The sequence below is a fragment of the Canis lupus genome, chromosome 7, assembly GCF_011100685.1.
Source record: "Canis lupus familiaris isolate Mischka breed German Shepherd chromosome 7, alternate assembly UU_Cfam_GSD_1.0, whole genome shotgun sequence".
In the NCBI taxonomy this organism is placed as follows: Eukaryota; Metazoa; Chordata; class Mammalia; order Carnivora; family Canidae; genus Canis; species Canis lupus.
The window spans coordinates 37,306,193-37,328,957 of NC_049228.1; the positions used below are offsets into that span (position 1 = coordinate 37,306,193).

Consider the following 22,765-nt stretch of genomic DNA (forward strand, 5'->3'; position numbering starts at 1 on the left):
GTAGGAGGTTGCCTGGAACCAGGGTAATCCCAGAGCCTGGGTCTATGGGAGCTGGCCTAGAAGCTGGGGTCATGGTGGCCAGCCTAGCTACATTTCTTAAATAACAGAATCACTGTGGAGACTTTAAATGCTTGAGATGGTCAGATCTAGGAGGAATCTGAGGTCTCATCTGGCCAATCCCTTAGATTGATTGATTGATTGATTGATTGATTTAGATTTTATGTGTTTATTCAGAGGAGGGACACAAGCAGGGAGGAGGGGCAGGTGGAGAGGGAGAAGCAGAACCTCCACTGAGTAGGGAGCCCACCACAGGGCTTGATCCCCAGGACCCTGAGATCATGACCTGAGCCAAAGGCAGATGCTTAACTGACTGAGCCACCCAGGTGTCCTGAATCCCTTCATTTTCAAGATGAGGAAACTACAGTAAAGAGAATAAAATGTCTAACCCAAGGTCACTTGGAAAAATAATGACAGAACTGATGTCTCTTGCTCCTATTCTAGAGCTCTTTGATTTATACTACTCTGTCCCAGCAAGGAATGTTATCTTAAGAGGTAAGTTTGATAATTAAGTTATCTCTGAAACTCATGATCTTCAACCCCAGTAAATAATCTTTTTGTGGTATGAGTCTTTCAAGTTTCCCTGAACTCTTAATTCATTTGGAATGACCCATGTGAGCCTAGTTCATATTTTCCATCCCCTCCCTACACTTGGTGATTAAAGTACTATATTCTTTCTAATTGTTTATATTAGCCTTCCATTGCTCTTGGAATCTTTTGGCTTGTATATACGCTTTTGGAACTTTTGTTGGTTTTGTTTTATGACTAATACTCTTCTTTCTGTTATAATTTCTTTTGTTGGTTACATAATTTTATTTACCAACAAATGGCATGTTTATAAATTATATGTATCCATAACATTAATTATTAAAATAACTTGACAATGGATCTAGCAGGAACCATGGCCATTATGAATCTACATGGTCTAACTAACTGAGATAACCACCGTACATGTTTCCAGTTCACTATTTGAAACCCTGTTCTGACCTCCTGTAGAGTCAGAGACCTCCTTTAAATTCTGTCCTTTTTCATTACCTTTAAAAATCTGGTCCTTATTTGGTAATATTCTTCAAGGGTTTTATTTAACTCCCCTTTACTGAAAATGACCATGATATAATTCCTACATTTTTTTCAAGGAAGAAGCATGGAGTAATATTTGATAACTATATGGGAAGAATTTAATCAAGAGAAGTATAGACTTTGGGAGGCTGACTTTATCACAGTCTAGATGAGACTAAATGTCTTGAACATATTAGTGTGGCCAGGGAAAAGGGAAAGAAACAGTAGTTCTCTTAGTTTCTTTGTAGTTCTCTATGGAAAGCTTCTCTTCTCACACTGGCACTTTTGCCATTTGGGTAGAAAATTAGAAAGAAGAATCATCCCTGTTTTCACAAATACCATCCTTGCAAAAATGGCAGGCTATCACCAGGCCTTGTATTTCCTTATCCCAAATGATACAAAATTCATAGAAGAGAATTTTCTAAAATATAAAGAATCATCATAGGTAATTAATTTTAGAAATCACAGTACTTGGAATTTTAGTGCTGAAGACACTGCTGGTTGTAATTACAATAACCATGGCCCATAAATTAATTTTTGTGATGTAGGAGTTTTGATCTAATGAAGATGAGACCTTTCATCATCACTGTAATACAGTCCAGCATAATATAGGGCTATATATACAGTACTCAGAGGAAAGTAAGTTTACATTAGGCCCATGGAATACTAGAAATACATGGATTTTGTTTGGGTAAACATTAATAGGTATAAATGGGAAGAAAATATTCTGTTAGAATCTGTAATTGCTCAGAAAGGTACAGAATATTTTACTAGGGAGATGAAGAACTGACCCGCCTGGCTAGAGCAGTGGGTTTACTTAGAAGTTCTGGGCATACTCTAAAGAGTTTGCATCCTCAAATGTGGTACATACACTGAATTACTGAGAAAGATCCCTTCTGAGGCTGATCACCTAAATGTACAGATGGAGACAATCTTTTTGAGTATGAAAATTAGAAGAGATACCGAGACTTCAGTGAAGGATGAAGTTATAATGTGTAATGATTAAACTTTTTAAATTTGGTACACCATTTCAGGAGCTGCAGGCCAAGCATTTATTCATTGATGATTTTTTTTTAGAAGTTTGTATTACTTAACTTCTTATTATGAAAAAATTTTCGATGGCCATTAGCTCTGGCATCTGAATTCATGTTGCTCTCCTGGGATCCAGAAGTAGTTCTACAGTTATCAGACCAGAGTTTAAAGAGAAGGGCTTAACTTCCTTAGCCATTTTATATGATAAGTGTATTTACTTTGCTGCTTAATTGTTTTATTTTGAGCAAGCCGGATTTCCAATTACAGCTAATCCATTTTTCCTTTGGTTGAATCAAGTTTGTGGTCAGGTTTTACCCTGCATACTTTCCTTTAGATCTCTTTTTTTTTTTTTAAGATTTTATTTATTTATTCATGAGAGAGACACAGAGAGAGAGAGAGAGAGAGAGAGAGAGAGGCAGAGACACAGGCAGAAGGAGAAGCAGGCTCCATGCAGGGAGCCCAACGTGGGACTCCATCCCCGGTCTCCAGGATCACGCCCTGGGCTGAAGGTGGCGCTAAACCGCTGAGCCACCCAGGCTGCCCTCCTTTAGATCTCTTTTTATTAACACTCTTAATTATAAGTCTGCAAAAAAATGGTTCGTGTTTGTGCTCATAGAAGCAGATGATGGCACAGTTTAATGAGGATAAAAACTTGTGGTTCTGGGTCCCCCCCCCCCATATGATTAGCTTTATTTGAAAATGTTATAGTTAGCAGGCATGATTATTTTAAGGTATTCCATCATGATGAAACTTTATCCTAATGTGGGCATTTTATTTACTTCTTCAAGGACTTTCTTCAGGAGCTGCCACAGCTTCAATGCAAGAAAATGCACTAAGTGTGTCCACACATGCTGTGAGTGATGAAGAGTCTGCAGAAATAAATGCTAATGATCAACCAGAAGCCCCAAAGCTAGTTCTTCAGTATCTATTCTCACTCATACGAGGGGAAGTAGAGCAGTTGGATTCCAGAGCACTTCCCCTTTGCCTTCACCAGGTACTCCATGAAACCCTTCACTTGTAGCCTCACCACAGTTCTGGGACCAGGGTTTGGAATCACTGAAAATGAAATTCTCTGTAATTGATCCTCCCTGACTTGTCACTGGGGAGCCCAGGAGGTGACCGTGGGTCTGGCTGGTGGGAAATTTAGCATGTAACTACTGGTGGCCACATACTGGCCTTGAATAATCAATCGGTGGTTCCGACAATCACTAACTTCCTTTATGTAGTGAATTAGCTGTGTATGAGTAAGAGTCAGTATAGCAGCGCTTCATAAGTACCTACAAGATGCCAAAAAACTCTGCTAGATACTGGGCAAACAAAGATTACTTATCAGAATATGTCCTTAAGGGAGCAACTGTGGAATAGTTGAGACATTTCTAGAGATTAATAATTGGAGATGTCTGTACTAAGTGTAGAAAGATATTTAAGATTCCACAGAAGCACAAAATGCGTGATTAACTTTTTCTGTGGGCATCAGGGGGAAAAAAGGTGACTGCTGAGCTGGGGTTTGCAGAGTATGTAGGCGCTCACTAGAAGAACTGAGTGGACTGGTGCAGGAAGAGAGAGCAGCGCCAGCAAAGACATGGCTGAGCTGATGTTGGAGATTAAGATGGAGAAGAAGTGGGAATGGACACTGGATGGTTGGGGGCAGTGATCACCACCTTCCTCCTAAGGGCTGGGGGTTTTTAATGGTGGGAGTGCCAAACCTAATGTGAATTTTAGAAGAATCACTCTGCCGATGACTGGGAGAGTAAATTAGGAGACAAGGAGCTAATTCAGAAAAATAAGATATGTATGAGATGCATTTAATTTTTCCTTTAAGATGAAAATTAGAAAATAATGGAGAAACTAAGACTCCCTCACCAAGCAAGTTCCTTATAGTTCTGGGGCCAAATTTCTTTATTCCATTTAGTGTCTCTGTTTTTGAAACACTGTGGGAGAAATTTGAATATAGGCTGTATATTAAACAACATTATTGCCCTAATTTCTTGAGACTGGTAATAGGATTGTAGGGTGTTTTTTTTTTTTTTTAATGTATTTATTCATGAAAGACATGGGGAGAGAGAGAGGCAGAGACACAGGCAAAAGGAGAAGCAGGCTCCATGCAGAGAGTCTGATGTGGGACTCCATCCCAGTACTCTGGAATCATGCCCTGAGCCAAAGGTAGACGCTCAACCGCTGAGCCACCCAGGCGTCACAGAATTGTAGGTTTTATGAGACAGTATCCTTGTTCTTGAGAGATACATGCCCAAGTATTTGGGAGTGAAGCAACAAAGTGCCTGTATTATGATATTTTCACTTATATTACTTATATTTCAGTAGGAAAAGTACATAAGAGAGGGAAAGACCAAGAGAAAAAGCAAATTTGGCAAAATGTCAACATTTGACAAATCTAGGTGAAACCTAAATGGCTGTTGATTTTACTCTTCTTTGAACTCTTCTGTAGAATTTCGATAAAAAGTTGAGGAAAAGGACATTTGGAGTAAAGATGGAAATAGCAAATGTAGTCAAATCTTTTCAAGGAGTTTATGTCACTGGGCTGTTGTTATATTAAAGGTAAAAAGAATGCTCTTTTCTACTGGTATATGATCCCACAGCCAGAGCAGTTCTAGTAGATCTGGATCAGACCTGAAGATTATTTAAAGTTTTTAAAGTTTATTTATTAATTTATTTTTATTTTTTGTAATCTCTACACCCTAAGTGGGGTTCGAACTCATGACCTGAGATCAAGAGTCGCGTACTCTTCCGATGAGCCAGCCTGGCACCCGTTATTTAATTTTTTTATGTCTCAAACTAAAATTCTCCATTGCCCCCATCCCCGAGAAACATATCAGTTTGCTGAATCCTGTAAGTCATGCTTCTTAACTATCTCAGCAATCTGTCCTCCCCTGACAGAAGGGGCTTAGAGAGCATGGTTTAAAAGCAGGGCTTTGGGCTCCACCACTAACAATCTAAATGGCTTTCAGTTTGATCTGTAAAGTGGTGGAGGATCAAATGAAATAATGCGTGTAAAAGCACTTAACATAATGCTTGGTACACAGTAAGAGCCAAATAGATATTAAGCATTATGACTGTACCCTCACTGTCACTAATTCAAGGATTCCTTGTTAGGAGTGAAAGCTGGGGATCAGCAGGGCAGCAGAAGCCAGCTGATAGTTCCTTCGTCAGTCCAGGAATACAAGCTCTCCATCGCTTCCCAAGGGAGACACAAATCCAGGAGAGATGGAGGACGTTTGATGAATTTCTGTAACTCCCGGCCCCTCATGTTGATTCTTTCACCTGGATTTGTTAGTCATTGACATTTTGCCAAACTTTTGTGTCCCCCATCACCTGCACACATGCTTTCCACTGAAACGTTTTAAAGTAATCCTCAGGCATTTGATGGCATCACCCTTAAATACATGTACATGTGTTTCCAAGCTAGCAGCTGCTCCCCAACATTTCCTGCAGAAGGTGAGATGCTGATATCTGAGTATTATTCCACAGACAATCTGTAGTTGGGTTTCCCTCACATTGTTCACAAACGTAACTAATTTTCCCCTAACCCAGGATCCCATGAAAGACCCCACATTGCATTTGGTCATCAGGATTCTTTAGTCTTCTGTAATCTGAAACAGTCCCTGCCTTTTCTGTTTTTTTTTTTAACTTATACTGACACAAAGAGCCCAAGAGTCTTTTTTTTTTTTTTTATTCATGTGAGAGAGAGAGAGAGAGAGAGAGAGAGCAAGCTGGGGGAGAGGTGGAGGGAGAGGGAGAAGTAGGCTCACCCATGAGTAGGGAGCCCCATGTGGGACTTGATCCCAGGACCCTGAGATCATGACCTGAGCCAAAGGCAGATGTACAACCAACTGAGCCATCCAGGTGCCCCACAAATTTCACTAATTTTTATACTTTGGAGCATTTCAGTATGCAGTTCTGAACTCCAGGCTTAAATATCCAGCCTCCTGACATGTCTAAAAGAGCACTTCAAACTTAAGATGTATGAAATCAAACTTTGATTTCATTCTCCCAAATCTTCTGCTTCCCTAGTCTTCCTCCTTTTGCTAAATAGCAGCCCCGAGGGAACAAAAGACTCAGTCCTCACCTTCTAAAATCTAAAATCCAGAAGTGGCCAAAATAGGCATGTTTAGGAATATACAGTTTAAAAGAAAAAAAAAAAAAGGAAGAACTCTGAGCACTTATTCCCAATGAAAGGAGAAAAGGGCAAGAGAGAGGAGGGCTTTGTGAACACATATAATAGGAGTATTTGACTCCTTAAACCACATGCATGCACAATTTTAATGAAAATAACTGAAAGGAGATATTGATAATTCAAGTATAAGGTAAGAAAAGCATTTTGGTTACAGTCATTGTAGTGGCTACAGAGAGAGATGGATTGCAGTCCCTTTGAAGGAAAAATCCCTAGAACTTGATGTGGATAGGAAAGCAGATGCGAGAAGTCCTAGATGGCCAGGAGATCCAGACTGGATGAGTGGTAGTTCCAATAACAGAAATGAGGAATTGGAGAGGGAGAGTCCCTTTGGAGACAGTTGTTATTTTTGAAGTGATATTCCATCAGTGAATATGTGCTAAAGGCTGTTGGAAACATGACTACAGTTACATCAGTTATATATTTGTATTTTTAGCTCTCGAAACTCTTGAAGATTCCATTTTAAAATTCTTGTTCTCAGTATGAGTAATCTTTTGTATACTTAGTTAATATGATTACAGGTTAGCTCTAAGTATATAACTGAAGTCATAAACATGGAAGCTTTTCATATAGAAGTCAGAGGAAAAGCATCAAGTGTGGTACTCTGCTCAGTGAATTTGTACTAGAACTGATGTCAGACTCAGGAAATGGATCCACTGGGATCCTTGAAGCCAGTCTCCGTGACTGTGGTAAAAAAATAGACCTTCCTTCTTCCCTTTTCTGGTTTCTGGTAGGTAAAAGAATCCTGAAGCCAGAATAACCCTAAAACTATTACCCTCCCAAAGTGATAGTCAACTTACTTCTTCACATGATTCTACTCTGCATCTTGCACTTCTGGTTCAGACTCTGACTCAAAAACCATTTTCAGCACTTATTGCTATGTGATGACCACTACCCTAGATATGCACTCCCTCACTTAATCCTGACAGTAGCCTAGCATCCTTGTCTTGCAGAATTGTAGGTATAGGCATTATTGTCCCTGTTGCACAGATAAGGAACCTGAGGCTTGAGACATTGCATGTCCAAAGTCACATGACTAACAGTGGCAAAGTTTGGACCAGAATGCAGTCGTTACTCATCTCCACGCCTCATGTTCGTTCTGCTCTACCAGGGTACTTCCCAGATTTAGATATATGGACATCAAAGAAAATCCCATCTGCTCTTGCCCTGCTGGATTTGCCAGGGGTGTGTTTCTATAGTGGAAATGGCTTAGGTATTTATTTTCCTCAGCTGCTCTTTCACCTAGAAATGCCTATTACTTTTGAGACATTGGATGTCAGGATACCTTTATAGTTGTTTTTATGGTATTGGAACTGTCACAGAGATCTGAAAGCTAATTGAAATTTGGATTTCTGTAGTGCCAGGAAGTCTGGTTTATAAAAGTATGAAGCTTTTTATAAATAACTATGTGCCAATGGTACACAAATGCACAAAGTCAAGGAGAGTAGCTTTGAAGAGCCAGAAATTTAATCTTCATGGGCAACCTGAAACAGTATTTGATGTACAGAAGAGAAACTATATGCCATGCAAGAGATTTTTTTCACTGGAAGTTGATAAATGAAATGTTGGTGATTTCTATTAGGTGTAACCCAGTAGTGTGCTGGAGCTCGCTACTACTAGCTCATGAGAACCATATTCAGTGGTCCATCATGGTAGCTTGACACTGGCTATGATAGAAGTATTGACAACACAGAAATGAGCAAACGCTACAAATCAGGGCTCTCCCCAGTACTCTAGAGCCAAATGTAGGCTGTGTGTCAGTCCATTACTGGTTGTAGTATATGAAATTCTTGTTTTATAAGTAAAACTGGTTAAATATTGACAATTTGATTCAGTTCTGGTTAGTACTGTCATACTGTTGATGAACTGTCAAAAGACAAGCAGAATCTTGAGAAGCAATTTATCCTTTGCAAAGTCCTCAGAGTAGAGAGTCAGTATGGATCAAGATTAGGTTAAACTAAAACTTTACCAAGAGGTGATTGAGTCCAGTTGTATATTGCTCATGGAAAACTGTTAGAGTTATAGTATAAGTTTTAAGGTAGGCAAATATTTTCCTTTAAAAGTATGCTGTTTTCATTGTGGGATTTGGGAAAAACCATTTCTTTTTGTTGCTAGATTATAGGTTTGACAAGTACTGTGTTGCTCTTTGCAGTGGCAGCTGGCTGGAAAATGGTAGTAGGGGCCTATAGATGGGACACCTTTCTTACTAGAGACTTAGAATGAAACTATTTTATTTTTTTATTTTATTTTATATTTTTTAGATTTTTTATTTTTATTTATTCATGAGAGACAGAGAGAGAGAGAGAGGCAGAGACATAGGTAGAGGGAGAAGCAGGCTCCCTGCAGGGAGCCCGATGCGGGACTCAATCCCGGGTCTCCAGGATCACGCCCTGGGCCAAAGGCAGGCACTAAACCACTGAGCCACCCAGGCGTCCCCAGAACGAAACTATTTTAAAAGTATAAAGTATTTATATGAAATATTCTAAATATGACAACAGTTTGTGCAAGTATTTCTCGGTGAATAGTCTTACTGTTGTTCTATTTATAAATGCTATATCTAAATAAAGGTATTACTAAAAGATCCCAAAATGGTTAGAATCAAAGAATTTCTTAATTTAAATATGCCTTAGAATGAATCTGGTAACTGATAAGCCTTGACTAGGACAAGATTCTGACTCTGGACCCCTCTATCCAGTGCCCTTTATCCTGTGCTGCACTGTGTATTCCAGATATCATTGCTCAACTCTTAGCACTTGACCCTGCATTTTCTGAAATATCGAAAGAGAACCAAAAGTCAAAAATCAGTGTCCCATGAGGTACTTGGTGAAATACAAATGAGTCTTAGGTGACTTGACACATTTTAACTTTCTTTTTTTAAGATTTTATTTATTTATTAGAGAAAGAGAACATGCATAAGCATGAGGTGGAGGGAAGAGGCACAAAGAGAAGCAGACTCCCCACTGAGCAGGAAGCCCGACTTGGGGCCCAATCCCAGGACCCTGAGATCATGCCCTGAGCCGAAGGCCGAGGCTCAACTGACTGAGCCACCTAGGCGCCCCACACATCTTAACTTTTTTATTTAGAATACAGAGTCACTCTTTTACCTGTGTTATACCTTTATAAGCCCCCACAGTATTTTCCTCAATCTTTAAGAAATTCTTATTTCTAAACTCTAATGAATTGATGAAGTTAGCCTTGATTTGAAATAGAATAAGGAGAGAGGGGTTGCTATAAAGATCAAAGAATGTCTCTGCTTTGCTTCTTGCAATCAGTGACTTCAAAAAATGTGTACTATACCTACAGTCAGATTTCTTCTCAACTGGTAAGTGTAGTTCAGAGTTTTTTTAGTTTGATATCAGAGACTTTGAGAGTGTCATGGTCCTAATTTTGTGCCTTCTCATCCGACTATTAATCTAACTTCCTGTCTTTTTGTTTGTTTGTTTTTAACAGATAGCAGAATCCTATTTCCAGGAGGAGGACTGTATCCTTTTCTTTATTACAGGAAGAAATTCATAGGATGCATAGGGAACTGCTCATTTTTTTAAACTGAGATTTACATACTATATATATGTGTGTGTGTGTGTGTGTGTGTGTATAGTTTTATATATATATATAGTTTATATATATAAAATATATAGTTGTTTTCTATCTCTCTCTCTATATATATATATATAGTTTTTATATATATGTATGTGTGTGTGTGTGTATAATTGTTTTCAATGGATTTTAACAGCTGTGTTCACCCATGTAGCTACCTCAGAAGGCAAGGTATAGAGAATTCCTGCCACTCCAGAAAATTCTCTAGAACCACCTAAATTTGGCCTTCTGTGAAGAAGCTCCAATTTTACCACAATCTAAATATTTGTGTGTTGGGGGAGGGGGAACACATGGCTGGAAAATATAATTTAAAAAACCATTGGGTTTTCTTTCTTTTGAATTAAAACAGAAGTGCAAGTCAAGTGATACTCATATGGTAGAGCCTGTTGAGCATATTATGCACAGTAAATCTCGTGACTGTCTTATTCTAACTTTCGGCTGCAAAGGGAAGACTGAATTCTTCATTTGTAATAAACAGAACAGATGCTGTCAAGTGAGACTGCATATTAGCTTTTGTATAGGAAACATTTCTTTACTCAGTTTTCCAACTGCCCTTTGTAAAAATTGCTTCTCTTTTCCAGGAATGGCCCAGTATAGATTCTCTAGAAGGAATGTGCCCTAAACATCTGTGTTTCCCCATTTGTGTGATTTCAACTCCCTCCCAATCTTGTTGACTTTTACCACATCTCTAAGCAGATTGAGGGAAATGCAGTTATGATCCTGACCCCTATCAAACCAACTGTGGTCACCACTTCAGACAACAACAATGCATGATTAAGTGCACAGGAGATCTAATTCTCGTGGAAGGGAAGCTAGAACTCTTTTTCTAACCAAATAATGAGCACGATGCAATGCAGTGCAGAATAGCATCCACATCCCGAAGAACTTCTTAGTGTGCAAACCCATGAGCCTTAGCATCAGAGCTTTTGGAGGTCAGACCCAGAAATATGCATTTTAGCAAGGTTTTCAGATTATTTTTTTTAAGATTTTATTTATTTATTCATGAGAGAGACACAGAGAGAAAGAGAGAGAGAGGCAGAGACACAAGCAGAGGGAGAAGCAGGCTTCATGCAGGGAACCTGATGTGGGACTCGATCCTGGGGTTTCCAGGATCAAGCCCTGGGCCGAAGGTGGCACTAAACCACTGAGCTACCCAGGCTGCCCTGATTTTTATGTTCAGTGAAGTTTGAGAAACATTGGCATACTTTAAGTCATAGAAAATGGAATTGTCCCCACTTCTCCCTGCCCTACTTAATGATCCTGGAATATTTTGAAGACTACAGATGAGAGAGAGAGAGCTGAATCTCCAAGTGATCATGGGAAGGGCAAATAGCTAAACAGTGAGTTTTTCCTCTTCTCTCTTTCTGGGTCAACATTTAGAACATGGCCCAAAGGAAGATAGACAGTTGGACAATTTAGCACAACCTCATATGATGCTAAGTATGTGATACAGATGGAGAAGGCAGAAGCTTATAAGAAAATCTACAAAAGAGTAGAAGCACATAACTATGAAAATCACTCTGTCCAGTTAATTTTTTTTTAGTTAATTAAATTTTTACAAAAGATCCATATAATGTTGTACTCTGTCCTTGTTTTGGCTAGTAAGCCTTTGGTCTTATGGGAGAAAAGCATTCAGTGAGAAATAAGTAGAGTCAAGATGAGCTGAAATCAGGAACACACATTTGACCAGAGGGTAATGTAGCTGCTTGACAGAAAGTGATTTTAGGAGAGGGAAAAAATGGGAAACGTTTAGATTCCAGGATTTCATGTGGATCTGTTTCCAATTCAATTACCCTTAATTGATTCTGCCAGAGATATACTGGTAAGCTGGCATTCCTTCAGCATTAAAACCTTCTTTTAGTTTCTGTTTGCTGATAGAATGGAACCCGAGTAGCTATGGCATCACATGCTACATTGAACTTAACCTACTCCAAACCAAGAAACCCTAATTTAAAAATATTTAGAGTGCTTTCGTTTTTTTGGTAAGCTCCAAATTTCCCAGTTTTGATTGGACATTCTTCTTCAAATAAGAAGCTACGTGTAAAGAGTCTGGATTTCTATTTTCCTCAAATTTTCTATTCAGATGAGAAAGCAATGAAATTCATTCAGCTTGAACGACTGTATCATGAGAAGTTGCTCGCAAATCTCTCTGCCATTCAAGAAGAGTGGGGTAAGTACAGGCTACCATAGGATGTGCAATTATCAGTAATCTGACATGTTCCTATCTAGAAATTTAACATATTTGACCTGGCTTTTTGTAAGTCAGGAAATAGATGTTTCCATAGTCAAGTTAATGTTGCAAAGAAAGTAGCATTTTTACCACAAGTCTGTGTCATTGTGAGAAAATTTCTCTCTTTGTATTTTGTTCTTTGCATCAATGCCAAGAAAAGAACACTTAAAACTGTTTGCATTTCTTCTGATTCCTTGGCATGCCCTCTGGCTAATTTAGTCTCTGAGATAATATTTACTCATAGTGAAAAGTAGTCACTTAGTTATTTCTGTGTTAATAACTTGGGTTGCATGAGAAGATAATTTTGCATGGAGATCTTTATCAGTGGTACTAGTTAACTACTTTTGCCCCCTAAATATGTTTGGTAGTAGCTAATAATTAACAAATATTTTAAATTTAGAAACAAAATGGAAAACTGTACAACCACATACAGTTACATCTCTAAGGAATTCAGAAAAAGGATTTAATGGTGAAGATTTTGAACAGCTTACCAAATTTTGTACAACACATCAAGAGTAAGTACATCAGTATTTGTGTAGAATGAGTTGGAGTAGAGTATTGAAGCATTGTAGTGCTGGCTATCTGAAATTCATGATCCATTTTTTTATTAATGTTTTCAGCTGGAGAAATTAAAGCAGGTAGAATAAAATGATTGGCTTTTACCAGCTTCTATCTGATTAGCTTTTATCTTTCTCAGCTTCTATTATAATTTCTGAGAGAGAAGTAAGTAAAAGTTCAACTTTACATAAGTTTAAAGCACCTTCTAATCAGAAATTTTAATATATATAACTTCTAATTTTGATCTCTTTTTGGTTAAGAAATTAGGTGATTGAAATAGAAGAAAGTTGTATATTAGGATTTTTTTATTATACTTGTTTGCCACTGTTTGTAGGTTGTTGTAAAAAAAATCTGTAAGATTTGTCTAATAGTGGGATGTAGAAACAGTATGATACTTAACCAAAATACTGCAAAAGGAAAGCTATATTTACCAGCTATTTTTTTTACACTTACCAGATAATTTTAAATTGCTTGATTTGTATCAAAAATTAGGATTTTCAAAACTAAATTATAGTAATAATAAAGCACTTAAATATATTTTCGGAAAAAATAAATAAATATATTTTCAGAATTCATTATTCTAAGACTCAGAATTCTGAAGGTGAGGGGACTTGGTAGTGTTTAAACTAGTGCAGATGTCTGGGATGTATAAGAATCCTTGATACAGAAGCTAGAAGATTTCATTCTGTTGATAACTTTTTCTCCTTTTCCACCAAAATTAACTAAAGAAGTAAACTAAAAGTGTATTTGTCACTGATGAAACAGACCCAAGTAATTGTTGTTTAGCTCACTAGTAGATAGTTGCTTTAGGGTCTAATTATTTTGGAGACCAGCCTTTGAAGAATCTTTGTAGATTCAAAAATGTTGCTCATTGATGAAACATGATAGTTTTCTTCCATTGATTTGAACCTTTGAAACAATATTTTTAGGGACTCTGCATTATAATCTAGTTTCTTAGGATGTTAAATAAATTAATGTTTAACTTCTTAGACTTTTAAAATAATGGAATCTTTTACGATAGATAAAGGAGATTGTGTTCTTTCAAAATATTCAGAACAGACACTTTCCCTGTCTTACCCATGGAACTCATAGTTTTTAAATGTGTTGGAGTTGTCTAAATTATTTAAAAACAAATATTTATTTCATATAATATTGGCACAGCACTTTTAGCTTTAAATTTGGATAACCCCCCAAATTTTTTACTATAAAAAGTAGTGTTTAATTTATTTACATGAAAATGCAGAAGCTCAGGGAGGTTTTATATACACATATATGTCTATGGAACTACCACTGACCAAGACAGAATAGCCCAGCCCCTCAGAATGATCCCTCACGCTTGTACCAGGTCAGTACCCACTCCCCAAAATAACCACTATCTAAGCTCCATAACAGTCTGTTTGCCTGTTCTGTAATTCTTATAAACGTAATCATACAGAATGCAGATTTCTGTATTAACTGCTGTTGCTCATCATTGTGTTAGGTCTGTGTTCCATGTTGTTGCATGTAATGGTAATTAGCTCGGTTTTATTCCTGTGCAGATACACTGTGTGATTGTGTATCAATTTATTTATCCATGATAGTGTTAACAGGCATTCAGATCCTTTCTGGTTTCTGAGTATTGTGAATTAAATGGCTATGAATATTTGTGTGCATACCTTTTCTGTGGACAAATGCATTCTCTTATCCTTGATATCCCCTTAAAACACATAATATTTAAAAATTCCTTTTTTTGTTGCCCGTTTCCATGGATAATGCCAATAAAATTATCTTTTATCATAACCTGTTTCAGGCTATAATGACATAAACTGGAATTTTGAAAATATGTGTATAAAATACTCTTTACATTATTAGCAACATATTAATTTTTTTTTTCTGGGGCTAAGTATTCACAGCTTCTTTGGGGGTTTTTAGTAGTAGTTGGCTAGCTGAGAAAGTAACACATGATAGAGCTGCCCTTTGAACTGTGTGAACCAGTGGTAATGTTTCAGCCCTGGAAATGTTCTGTGCTAATATTAGAATCCAGAGAAGCTATATTTTATTTTTACAGCCATTTCAGTGACATTTGTTTGGAAGCATATTGCTGCTGTAATTTTTTTTAAATCTTGTTTTTTTTTTTTTTTTTTCTACAGTCCTCTTTTATCCAAACATAAGGTAAGAGACTGTTTCCTCGAAAATATTTATGGCAAAATGTTAACTCTTATGTCTGTTGTGTGGACTGTTTTAGGAAATAATCAAACCTTTCTCAAATTATTTTCAGCTTTCTAACTTAACGGAATAGTTTCCCCAAGTTTTTTTTTGTTTTTGTTTTTTAACTTTTTAGATAGCAGCTGTAGAAAAACCTCTGGGAAGGAAATGCTTTACACAGTTAATAGTTTCTGAGGATCCAAAGGAAAGAGGAGCCACAGCCAAAGAGCCGGGTATGTTTTTACATTAGAAAGAGGTGTAAGAGGGGCACCTGGGTGTCTCAGGGTGCGATTCTGGGGTCCTAGGGATGGAGTCCTTCTTGGGCTCCCTACAGGGAGCCTGCTTCTCCCTCTCCTGTGTCTCTGCCCCTCTCTCTCTCTCTCTCTCTCTCTCATAAATAAATAATCTTAAAGAAAAAAAAGAAAGAAAGAAAGGGTTGTAAGAGGCACCCGCCTCTTAAATTTTGCAAGTGTTACAAGGACTATTTGTGCATTTACATTTTTTTGCATATACCTCTCCTACCAGACAAATTGCAAAGCGAGAATCTTTTTATATTGTGTAACCCTATTTTTAGATATCTAGTCATGGAAATTGTAACATCTAAATTCTTATAGAAACAAAGTTACTTCCATGTTTTCAGTAGATAGTTATATCTATCTGAGTATGACAAAATTGTACAAAAATACTCTGAAACAAAGTTGGTTTTGGTATATTCAGATACACTTTTCTGTTTAAAAACCAGCAATTATGTACAGATTTGACCAGAAATTTATGCTGTAAATCTAGATATTTAAGAACTCTGTTTCTTGGTTTTTTATCTTCTCTTCCCCTTTCTTATAAACTAACTTATGGTGTAATTTAATTTCCATGTATACATTTCTAAAGCATTTATATTTTATACCACTTTCTGTGTCTTATGCTAAAAGCCCAAAGATTTTTAGAAACTCTTACAGTACTAATATATGTTCATTATAAAAAATTTTAGGAAAAATAAATACATACATACATACATACTTTAGAAAATAAATAACTACATTTTAGGGTGTTTGTTTTTCCTGACGTATGATTTTAGTGCTGATTTATATTCTGAGGCTCCATGTTCCTGGGCCTGAGACCTGTCCTAGTAAACATGCAGCATCAGGTGTTTGACTGAGTTGCCTAAAGAGATAAGATGATGGTGATGACGATGCCTTGAATGTAATCTGCTGTCTTCTCTCTACAAAGCCTCTTTTCCCTCTCTACATCATTATCCCCTCTTCTTCTGTGAGGTGAATTTAGGATATTGCCTCAAGTCCATCCTACTATTCTCTGTTCTTCCTGTCTCTTCTCTTTTTTTCTTTTTTTTTAATAAATTGAAGTTTTCTCCAAATAAAATTATATTCCATATTTTGTATTTTGAAATACAAACTTCTCTTCCTTTTTCTCCCTTCACCTTTTTTTTTTTTCACCTTTTTTTTTTTTTTTTTTTTAAGTCCTACAAGTAAGTTTGTGATTTTCTTTATTTGGGGTATGTTGATACACAATGTTACCTTTGTTTCAGGTGCACAACATTGGACATCCCTATACATTACGCTGGACTCACCATAAGTATAGCTACTAGCTGTCATCATGCAATGCTATTACAGAATCATTGACTATATATTCCCTACAGTGTACCTTTTATTCCTTTGGCTTCTTCATTCCTGTATCTCTCACTCTTCTTCACCCATTTTGCCCTTCCTGCCCTCTCCTCTCTGACAACCATTAGTTCATTCTCTGTATTTATAGGTCTGATTCTGTGTTTTGTCTGTTTATTCATTTGTTTTTTAGATTCTACAGGTGTGTGAAATCATTTGGTATTTGTCTTTCTCAGGCTGGCTTATTTCACTTAGCATAATACTCTCTAGATCCATCCATGTTGTTGCAAATGGCAACATATCATTCTTCTTGATGGCTAATATTCCATTGTAGATATACCACATCTTCCGTATCCTTTCATCTGTCAGTGAACATTTGAGGTGCTTCCATATCTTGGCTATTGTAAATAATGCTGTGATAAATGTAGGAATGCACATTTTTTTCAAATTAGTGTTTTTGTTTTCTTTGGGTAAATACTCAGTAGTATCAGGAATTATTGGATCATATGGTAAATCTTTTTAATTCTTTGAGGAACCTCTATACTATGTACAGTGGCTGTCTCTTTTTCTAGTCATTTTTATATTGGAAATTATAGTAAAATTAGCTTTATAAAGATCTTAAAGAGGGAGGAATTCACAAAATAGCCTCCCACTTTGGATATGGCTGTCTCCATGGTCTGTGCTTTGGGAAGACTGCTGTTACTGGCTGGTTGGTTTGACCGGTAGCACCGGTTGCTGCAGCTCAGGCTCAGCACTATTTCTAGCTTTCTAGCTTGGGCTCTGCTGTGAGATATGTGGTACAGATGAGGAAACTGAGCTACCACATTCAAGTCACTTCCTTGTGCTTTGACTCACAACTAGAAACTGTGTCTTCAAAAAAAAAAAAAAGAAAAAAAAAAAACTGTGTCTTCTGGTTTACAACTGAATGCAGCATCCTTCTGCTGAGTAAGTTATATGCATCATCAAGACTTTCCTAATGCAGACATCTCCCCTGACAACCATCTCAGGAGGAAGGTAAATTCTGGGGAGAGAAATCTTGCCATGTCTGATAAAACAGTATCTTTTAAAGAAGAGTGTCAACTCTCCCAGAATTAATTTCCTCAGATTGGTTATTTTCTGAATAAATGCATAGAAATGTGAGAAAAGTAGAAATATGAAAATAATCCTTTAAATGATTGTTATTAAATGTATTTTTCTTGTTTTACCTCATATTCCTCATTTTTAACAACATCCGACATGTAGTCCAATCTAGACTTGCCTTTTCTTGTTCTTTATCTCCAAATTCCTTGTTCTTAAGTTCTTTCTATAATATGTAACTTGCCGTTTTTTGTGTAAATGTTAAAGATATTGTTTCTGGAGCCAGACTGGTCTGGTTTGAATCCTGTCTCCACCATGTAAAACTGTGTGACCTTAGGCAAGTTGCCTAACTTCTCTGGGCCTCTCTTTCCTCAGCTCCGCAAAGTGGACACTAATAGTACTTACCTCATAGGATTTTTGTGAAGATTCAACTAGTCATTTCATGTTAAAAGTTCAGAGCAGGGGGTGGGGGGGGATCCCCTGGGTGGCTCAGTGGTTTGGTGCCTGCCTTCAGCCCAGGGTGTGGTCCTGGAGTCCTGGGATCAAGTCCCACGTCAGGCTCCCTGCATGGAGCCTGCCTCTCTCTCTGCCTGTGTCTCTGCCTCTCTCTCTCTCTGTTTCTCATGAATAAATAAATAAATCTTAAAAAAAAAAAGTTCAGAACGGAACTTGCCCCGAGAGCAGAACTCAGTATATGCTCACTGCTCTTTCTTCTCTTCCTCCTCTCCACATTATCAACGCCCCTGCTAATGGTGTTCTGTTAATGTCCTCTATGTAGTATTCATTACAATCTACCATTGTTAAGTCTTCAAGTAATTTACACAGTATTTTGTATTTTCAGAATACCTTTATATATATTATTTCATCTGTTCCTGTTAACAACCAATGTAAATTAGCCTGAATCTATTTTAAGAAACTCAAGGAAGTAACTTATCCAGGAATAGAATTCATTAGAACTCAAATCCAGACCCTAGTTTTCTGACCCTGAAGTCCAGGTATTTTATTAATTTATATTTTTCTTTATCAGGTATCATTTTATATGTAAAAAATCACACGCTACACAATACATTATCACAAACAACAAAATGAAGATATGTAAGACTAATACCCAACAAAGGACCGAATTACTGTTGGTTGTGACAACTATCTTTGTGTTCCCATCTGCTCCATCCCCTACTTTCACCCCACTGCTGAAAAAAACCATCATACTGGGGTTTTTGTTTTTGTTTTTGTTTTTAATATTTTATTTATTTATTCATGAGAGAGACAGAGAGAGAGGGGCAGAGACACAGGCAGAAGGAGAAGCAGGCTCCATGCAGGGAGCCCGACATGGGACCCGATCCCGGGTCTCCAGGATCACACCCTGGGCCGAAGGTGAGCTGAACTGCTGAGCCACCTGGGCTGCCCAAGCCTGGGTTTTATACTTCTCTTTCCCTTCTCATTTTTTATTTATTTTTATTTTTAATTTTTAAAAATTTTATTTATTTTTTTGAAAGAGAGCAAGCACTCATGCGCAAGCAGTGGGGAAGGCAAGAAGGCCAGGGAGAGAGAATCTCAAACAGACTCCCCGCTGAGCATGGAACCCAACTGAGGCTCAGTGTCATGACCCTGAGATCATGACCTGAGCCAAAATCATGAGTGGGACACTCAGCTGACTGAGCCACCCAGATGCCCCTCCCCTCCCTTTTTTTTTCAATGTTATTGAAGCACAATTTCCATACCAAAAAAAAAATCACCATTTTCAGTGTGTAATTTGAGGAGTTTTGACAACTGTATACATTCATATAACTATTAACCCAAGCACATCTTCGTCATGCCAAAATCTTCTTCCCAGTCCTCTTTACAATCAGTCCCTCCTCCACCCAGGCCCAGGCAACCCAGTGCTTCCTGTTACTATCAGTAGGTTTTCCTTGCTTTAGAATTTACTGTAAATATAATTTCTCAGCATAGTTTTCCAGAGGCACCATCTTGTTACACGTATGATTAGTTCATTCCTTTTCATTGCTGAGTAGTATTCTACTCTTAGACTATACCACAATTTGTTTATCCATTCACCTGTTAATAGACATTTGGGTTGTTTCCATGTTGGGGATATCATGAATAAAACTTCTAATTTTTTGAAAAAGATTTTATTTATCTGTTTAAGAGAGAGCATGAGCAGCGGAGGGGATGAACAGAACTTCTGTGAAGTCTTTTCTGTGGAGATATGATTTCATTTCTCTTAAGTAAAGAATTGAGGGTGGAATTGCTGGTCATAGGGAAGGTACATTTTTAATTTTCTAAGAAACTGCCAAGCTGTTCTCCAGGATACCCACCAGTGGTATGTGAGGACTCTAGTTGCTCCACATCCTTGCTGACATTTACTGTTGTCAGTTTTTTTTTTTAATTTAGTCATTTTAGGAACATGAATATCATTGTGGTTTTAACTTGCTTTTCCCTGATGACTGGGTATGAACATTTTTAGTTTTGAATTCGCCTCTATAGAAGCTGGACATTATCAACATTTTGTACTTAGTTTAAGTATTTTTTTCAGTGTACTGTCCTGATATCACTGAGATGTTTGTACTTATGTTAATTAATGAGATATTCAGAAAATATAAGACATGTTCATTCATGAATGATTTAGTCTTATATCATGAATTTTGGAGGAATTTTACCCTAAAGAGAACTCCTGGGCGGGGCACCCGGCTGGCTCAGTTGGAGGAACATGTGACTCTTGATCTCCAGGTTTTGAGTCCAAGCCCTGTGGTGAGTGTAGAGATTACTAAAAAAATAAATAAATAAAAATTTAAAACAAGAAAGAGGGAACTCATGGGGGAATGGGAAATAACTCAGGGACATTTCTGTAGATTATGTGTTAGAATTTAGATTAAATCTAACTGCTCCTTTTAGAATTCTTTAACTCAGGGTCTATTAAGCATCTGTCATGCATTCAGCCATTTTTCTTTTTTTCTTTTTTTTTTTTTAATCAAAGTGGAGTTTTTGTTAGTAGATGTGAAGTGAATGAAGTTGGGAATAACAGACTCACTAGATCTTTGGGTTCAGGAATACCAATTACAGAAATTCATGCTAATATTAACAGAAACATAAGCAATGATAAGTTTTATACTAGAATACTCGTCAAAAATTCAGAAAATATTTTTTATTAATCAGAGTGGATCAAACATTTAACTTCATTTTTTCTTGGAACACCATTGAAATGTCAGAAAGGTATTCTTTGTTTTTTATGGGATTTGTTTTTAAAGATTTTATTTATTTAAGACAGAAAGAGAGCACAAGTGGAGGGAGCATCAGAGGGAGATGCAGACTCCCCATCAAGCAGGGACACCGATGTAGAGCTCAATCCCAGCACCCCAAGATCATGGGCTGAGCCAAAGTCAGACCCTTATCTGACTGAGGCACCCAGACACCCCTAGAATGCATCCTCAAAGGCAGAAACCCACAGTGACAGAATTGGCAGCAGCAGTGGATGTGACATCTAGAAAGATCCAGAAGCTAGAAAGCAGGTAGATGAATGGCAACTAGCTTATTACACCAGAGAAAGCTGAAAGCTGAGTGTCTACAGGAACAATATCGAGTCCTGCCTGGAAAGGTTTGGGAATGGGAAGCACAGAGGTGCCTCTAATGTCCAGCATACAGGGTTGGACTGGCAATGGGAGGTTGGGTCGAAAGACTCTACAAGAAACACTTAGACATTTATAAGCCCTTTCTACCAAGCAGGAAGTTGTTGTTTATTTCGTAGAGCGTCTGAACTGGAAGAACTGTGGATGTGCATCAGGCATAACTCAAGGAAGGGGTATTATATAGAAAATGAGAACTGAGTGCAAATCTTAACACCTGAACAGTGGCAAGAGCCTTATCTAGAACCCTGGTCTCCTGCTTCCTCTCAGAGACACTGGCTACTTGTCCAGGAGATAAAACCTCCAGATATTCATATTAAAATTCATATTAGGGCAGCCGGGGTGGCTCAGCGGGTTTAGCACCGCCTGCAGCCCAGGGCGTGATCCTGGGGACCCGGGATCGAGTCCCACATCGGGCTCCCTGCATGGAGCCTGCTTCTCTCTCTGCCTGTGCCTCTGCCTCTCTCTCTGTGTATCTCTCATGATTAAATAAATAAAATCTTTAAAAAAAATTCATATTAAAGGCCTCCCAGCAAATGGCCCAGGCCCTCTTGGTCCCATACAGAGGACTGACTCCTCCTGGAGAACTTGCCTTTAACCACAGAGCTGCATGTTGTCTCATTTAAGAAAGCCTCAGATAGGAAAGACAAAACCAAATCAGCCTGTCAAGCCCAAAGAAGCTCAAAGGAAATAAAATGTAGAGAACAGATGAAAGCTTTAAATAAATGAACAGTGTCACAGGTTAGAGAGAATATTGTATACATAAAAACAAGAATAAGGAGCTGTTTTAAAATAAGAAAAACATTCAGGGAAAGAAAATGCTCTTTGAAGTTAAAAAGAATGATACCCACAATAAAAAATTAATTACAGGACGCCTGGGTGGCTCAGTCAGCTGTGCGCCCCAACTCTTGATTTCAGCTCAGGTCATGATCTCACGGTCGTGAGATCAAGCCCCACGTCAGGCTCTGTGTTGAGTGTGGAACCTGCTTAAGATTCGCTGTCTGCCTCTGCCCCTCCACCCCTCACTCTCATGCACTTTCTCTCTAAAAAAATAAATAATAAAAATTAAAATTAATTAGAAAAGTCAAAAATTGAGGCAGCATCCCCGAAAGTTAATCCGAAAGCAAAGAGGAAGAGTGTGGCAGGAAAGGTAAAGATGAGCAGTCCATGAGGCCAGATCTGAAGACAAGCATTCTAGAATGAGAGAACAGAAAGCAACAAATAATCAGGGAAATAATACAGGAAAATTCCCAGAATTGAAGTTCATGAGTTTCCAGGTTCAAAGTCCCACCAAGTACCCAAAACAAAGAAAGAGAAACTTCAAGAAGCTTCAGGACCAGGACCAGATACAAGTAAAATAATCTAAATCTTCAAGGATGCAAATGTAGGTTATGGGAGATTGGCATTCAGATTAGTTGAGAGACTCCGCAGCCCTACCAGAGCCCTAGAAGCTGTGAAAGGAAATTGTCTCCAACATAGGAAACTTGACCCAACCAAATATTTTCGTCAGGGGTGAAGGAAAAGACTTTCAGATCTAAACAACCTT

The 22,765-nt window shown here is 37.8% G+C and overlaps 1 protein-coding gene across 4 annotated transcripts in view; it reads left to right on the forward strand.

The window, feature by feature from the left end:
* CNST (consortin, connexin sorting protein) overlaps positions 1 to 22,765 on the forward strand; it is a 122,416-nt gene that overhangs the window by 78,267 nt on the left and 21,384 nt on the right. For 3 of the 4 annotated variants that reach the window (XM_038542776.1, XM_038542778.1, XM_038542777.1), the window contains 7 exons: positions 502 to 552; positions 2,937 to 3,142; positions 9,788 to 9,818; positions 12,018 to 12,104; positions 12,565 to 12,679; positions 14,852 to 14,873; positions 15,043 to 15,139. In XM_038542776.1, the coding sequence (XP_038398704.1) occupies positions 502 to 552; positions 2,937 to 3,142; positions 9,788 to 9,818; positions 12,018 to 12,104; positions 12,565 to 12,679; positions 14,852 to 14,873; positions 15,043 to 15,139 (609 nt within the window). The remainder of the gene's footprint in view (positions 1 to 501; positions 553 to 2,936; positions 3,143 to 9,787; positions 9,819 to 12,017; positions 12,105 to 12,564; positions 12,680 to 14,851; positions 14,874 to 15,042; positions 15,140 to 22,765) is intronic. The other variant, XM_038542779.1, reaches the window with a different exon arrangement.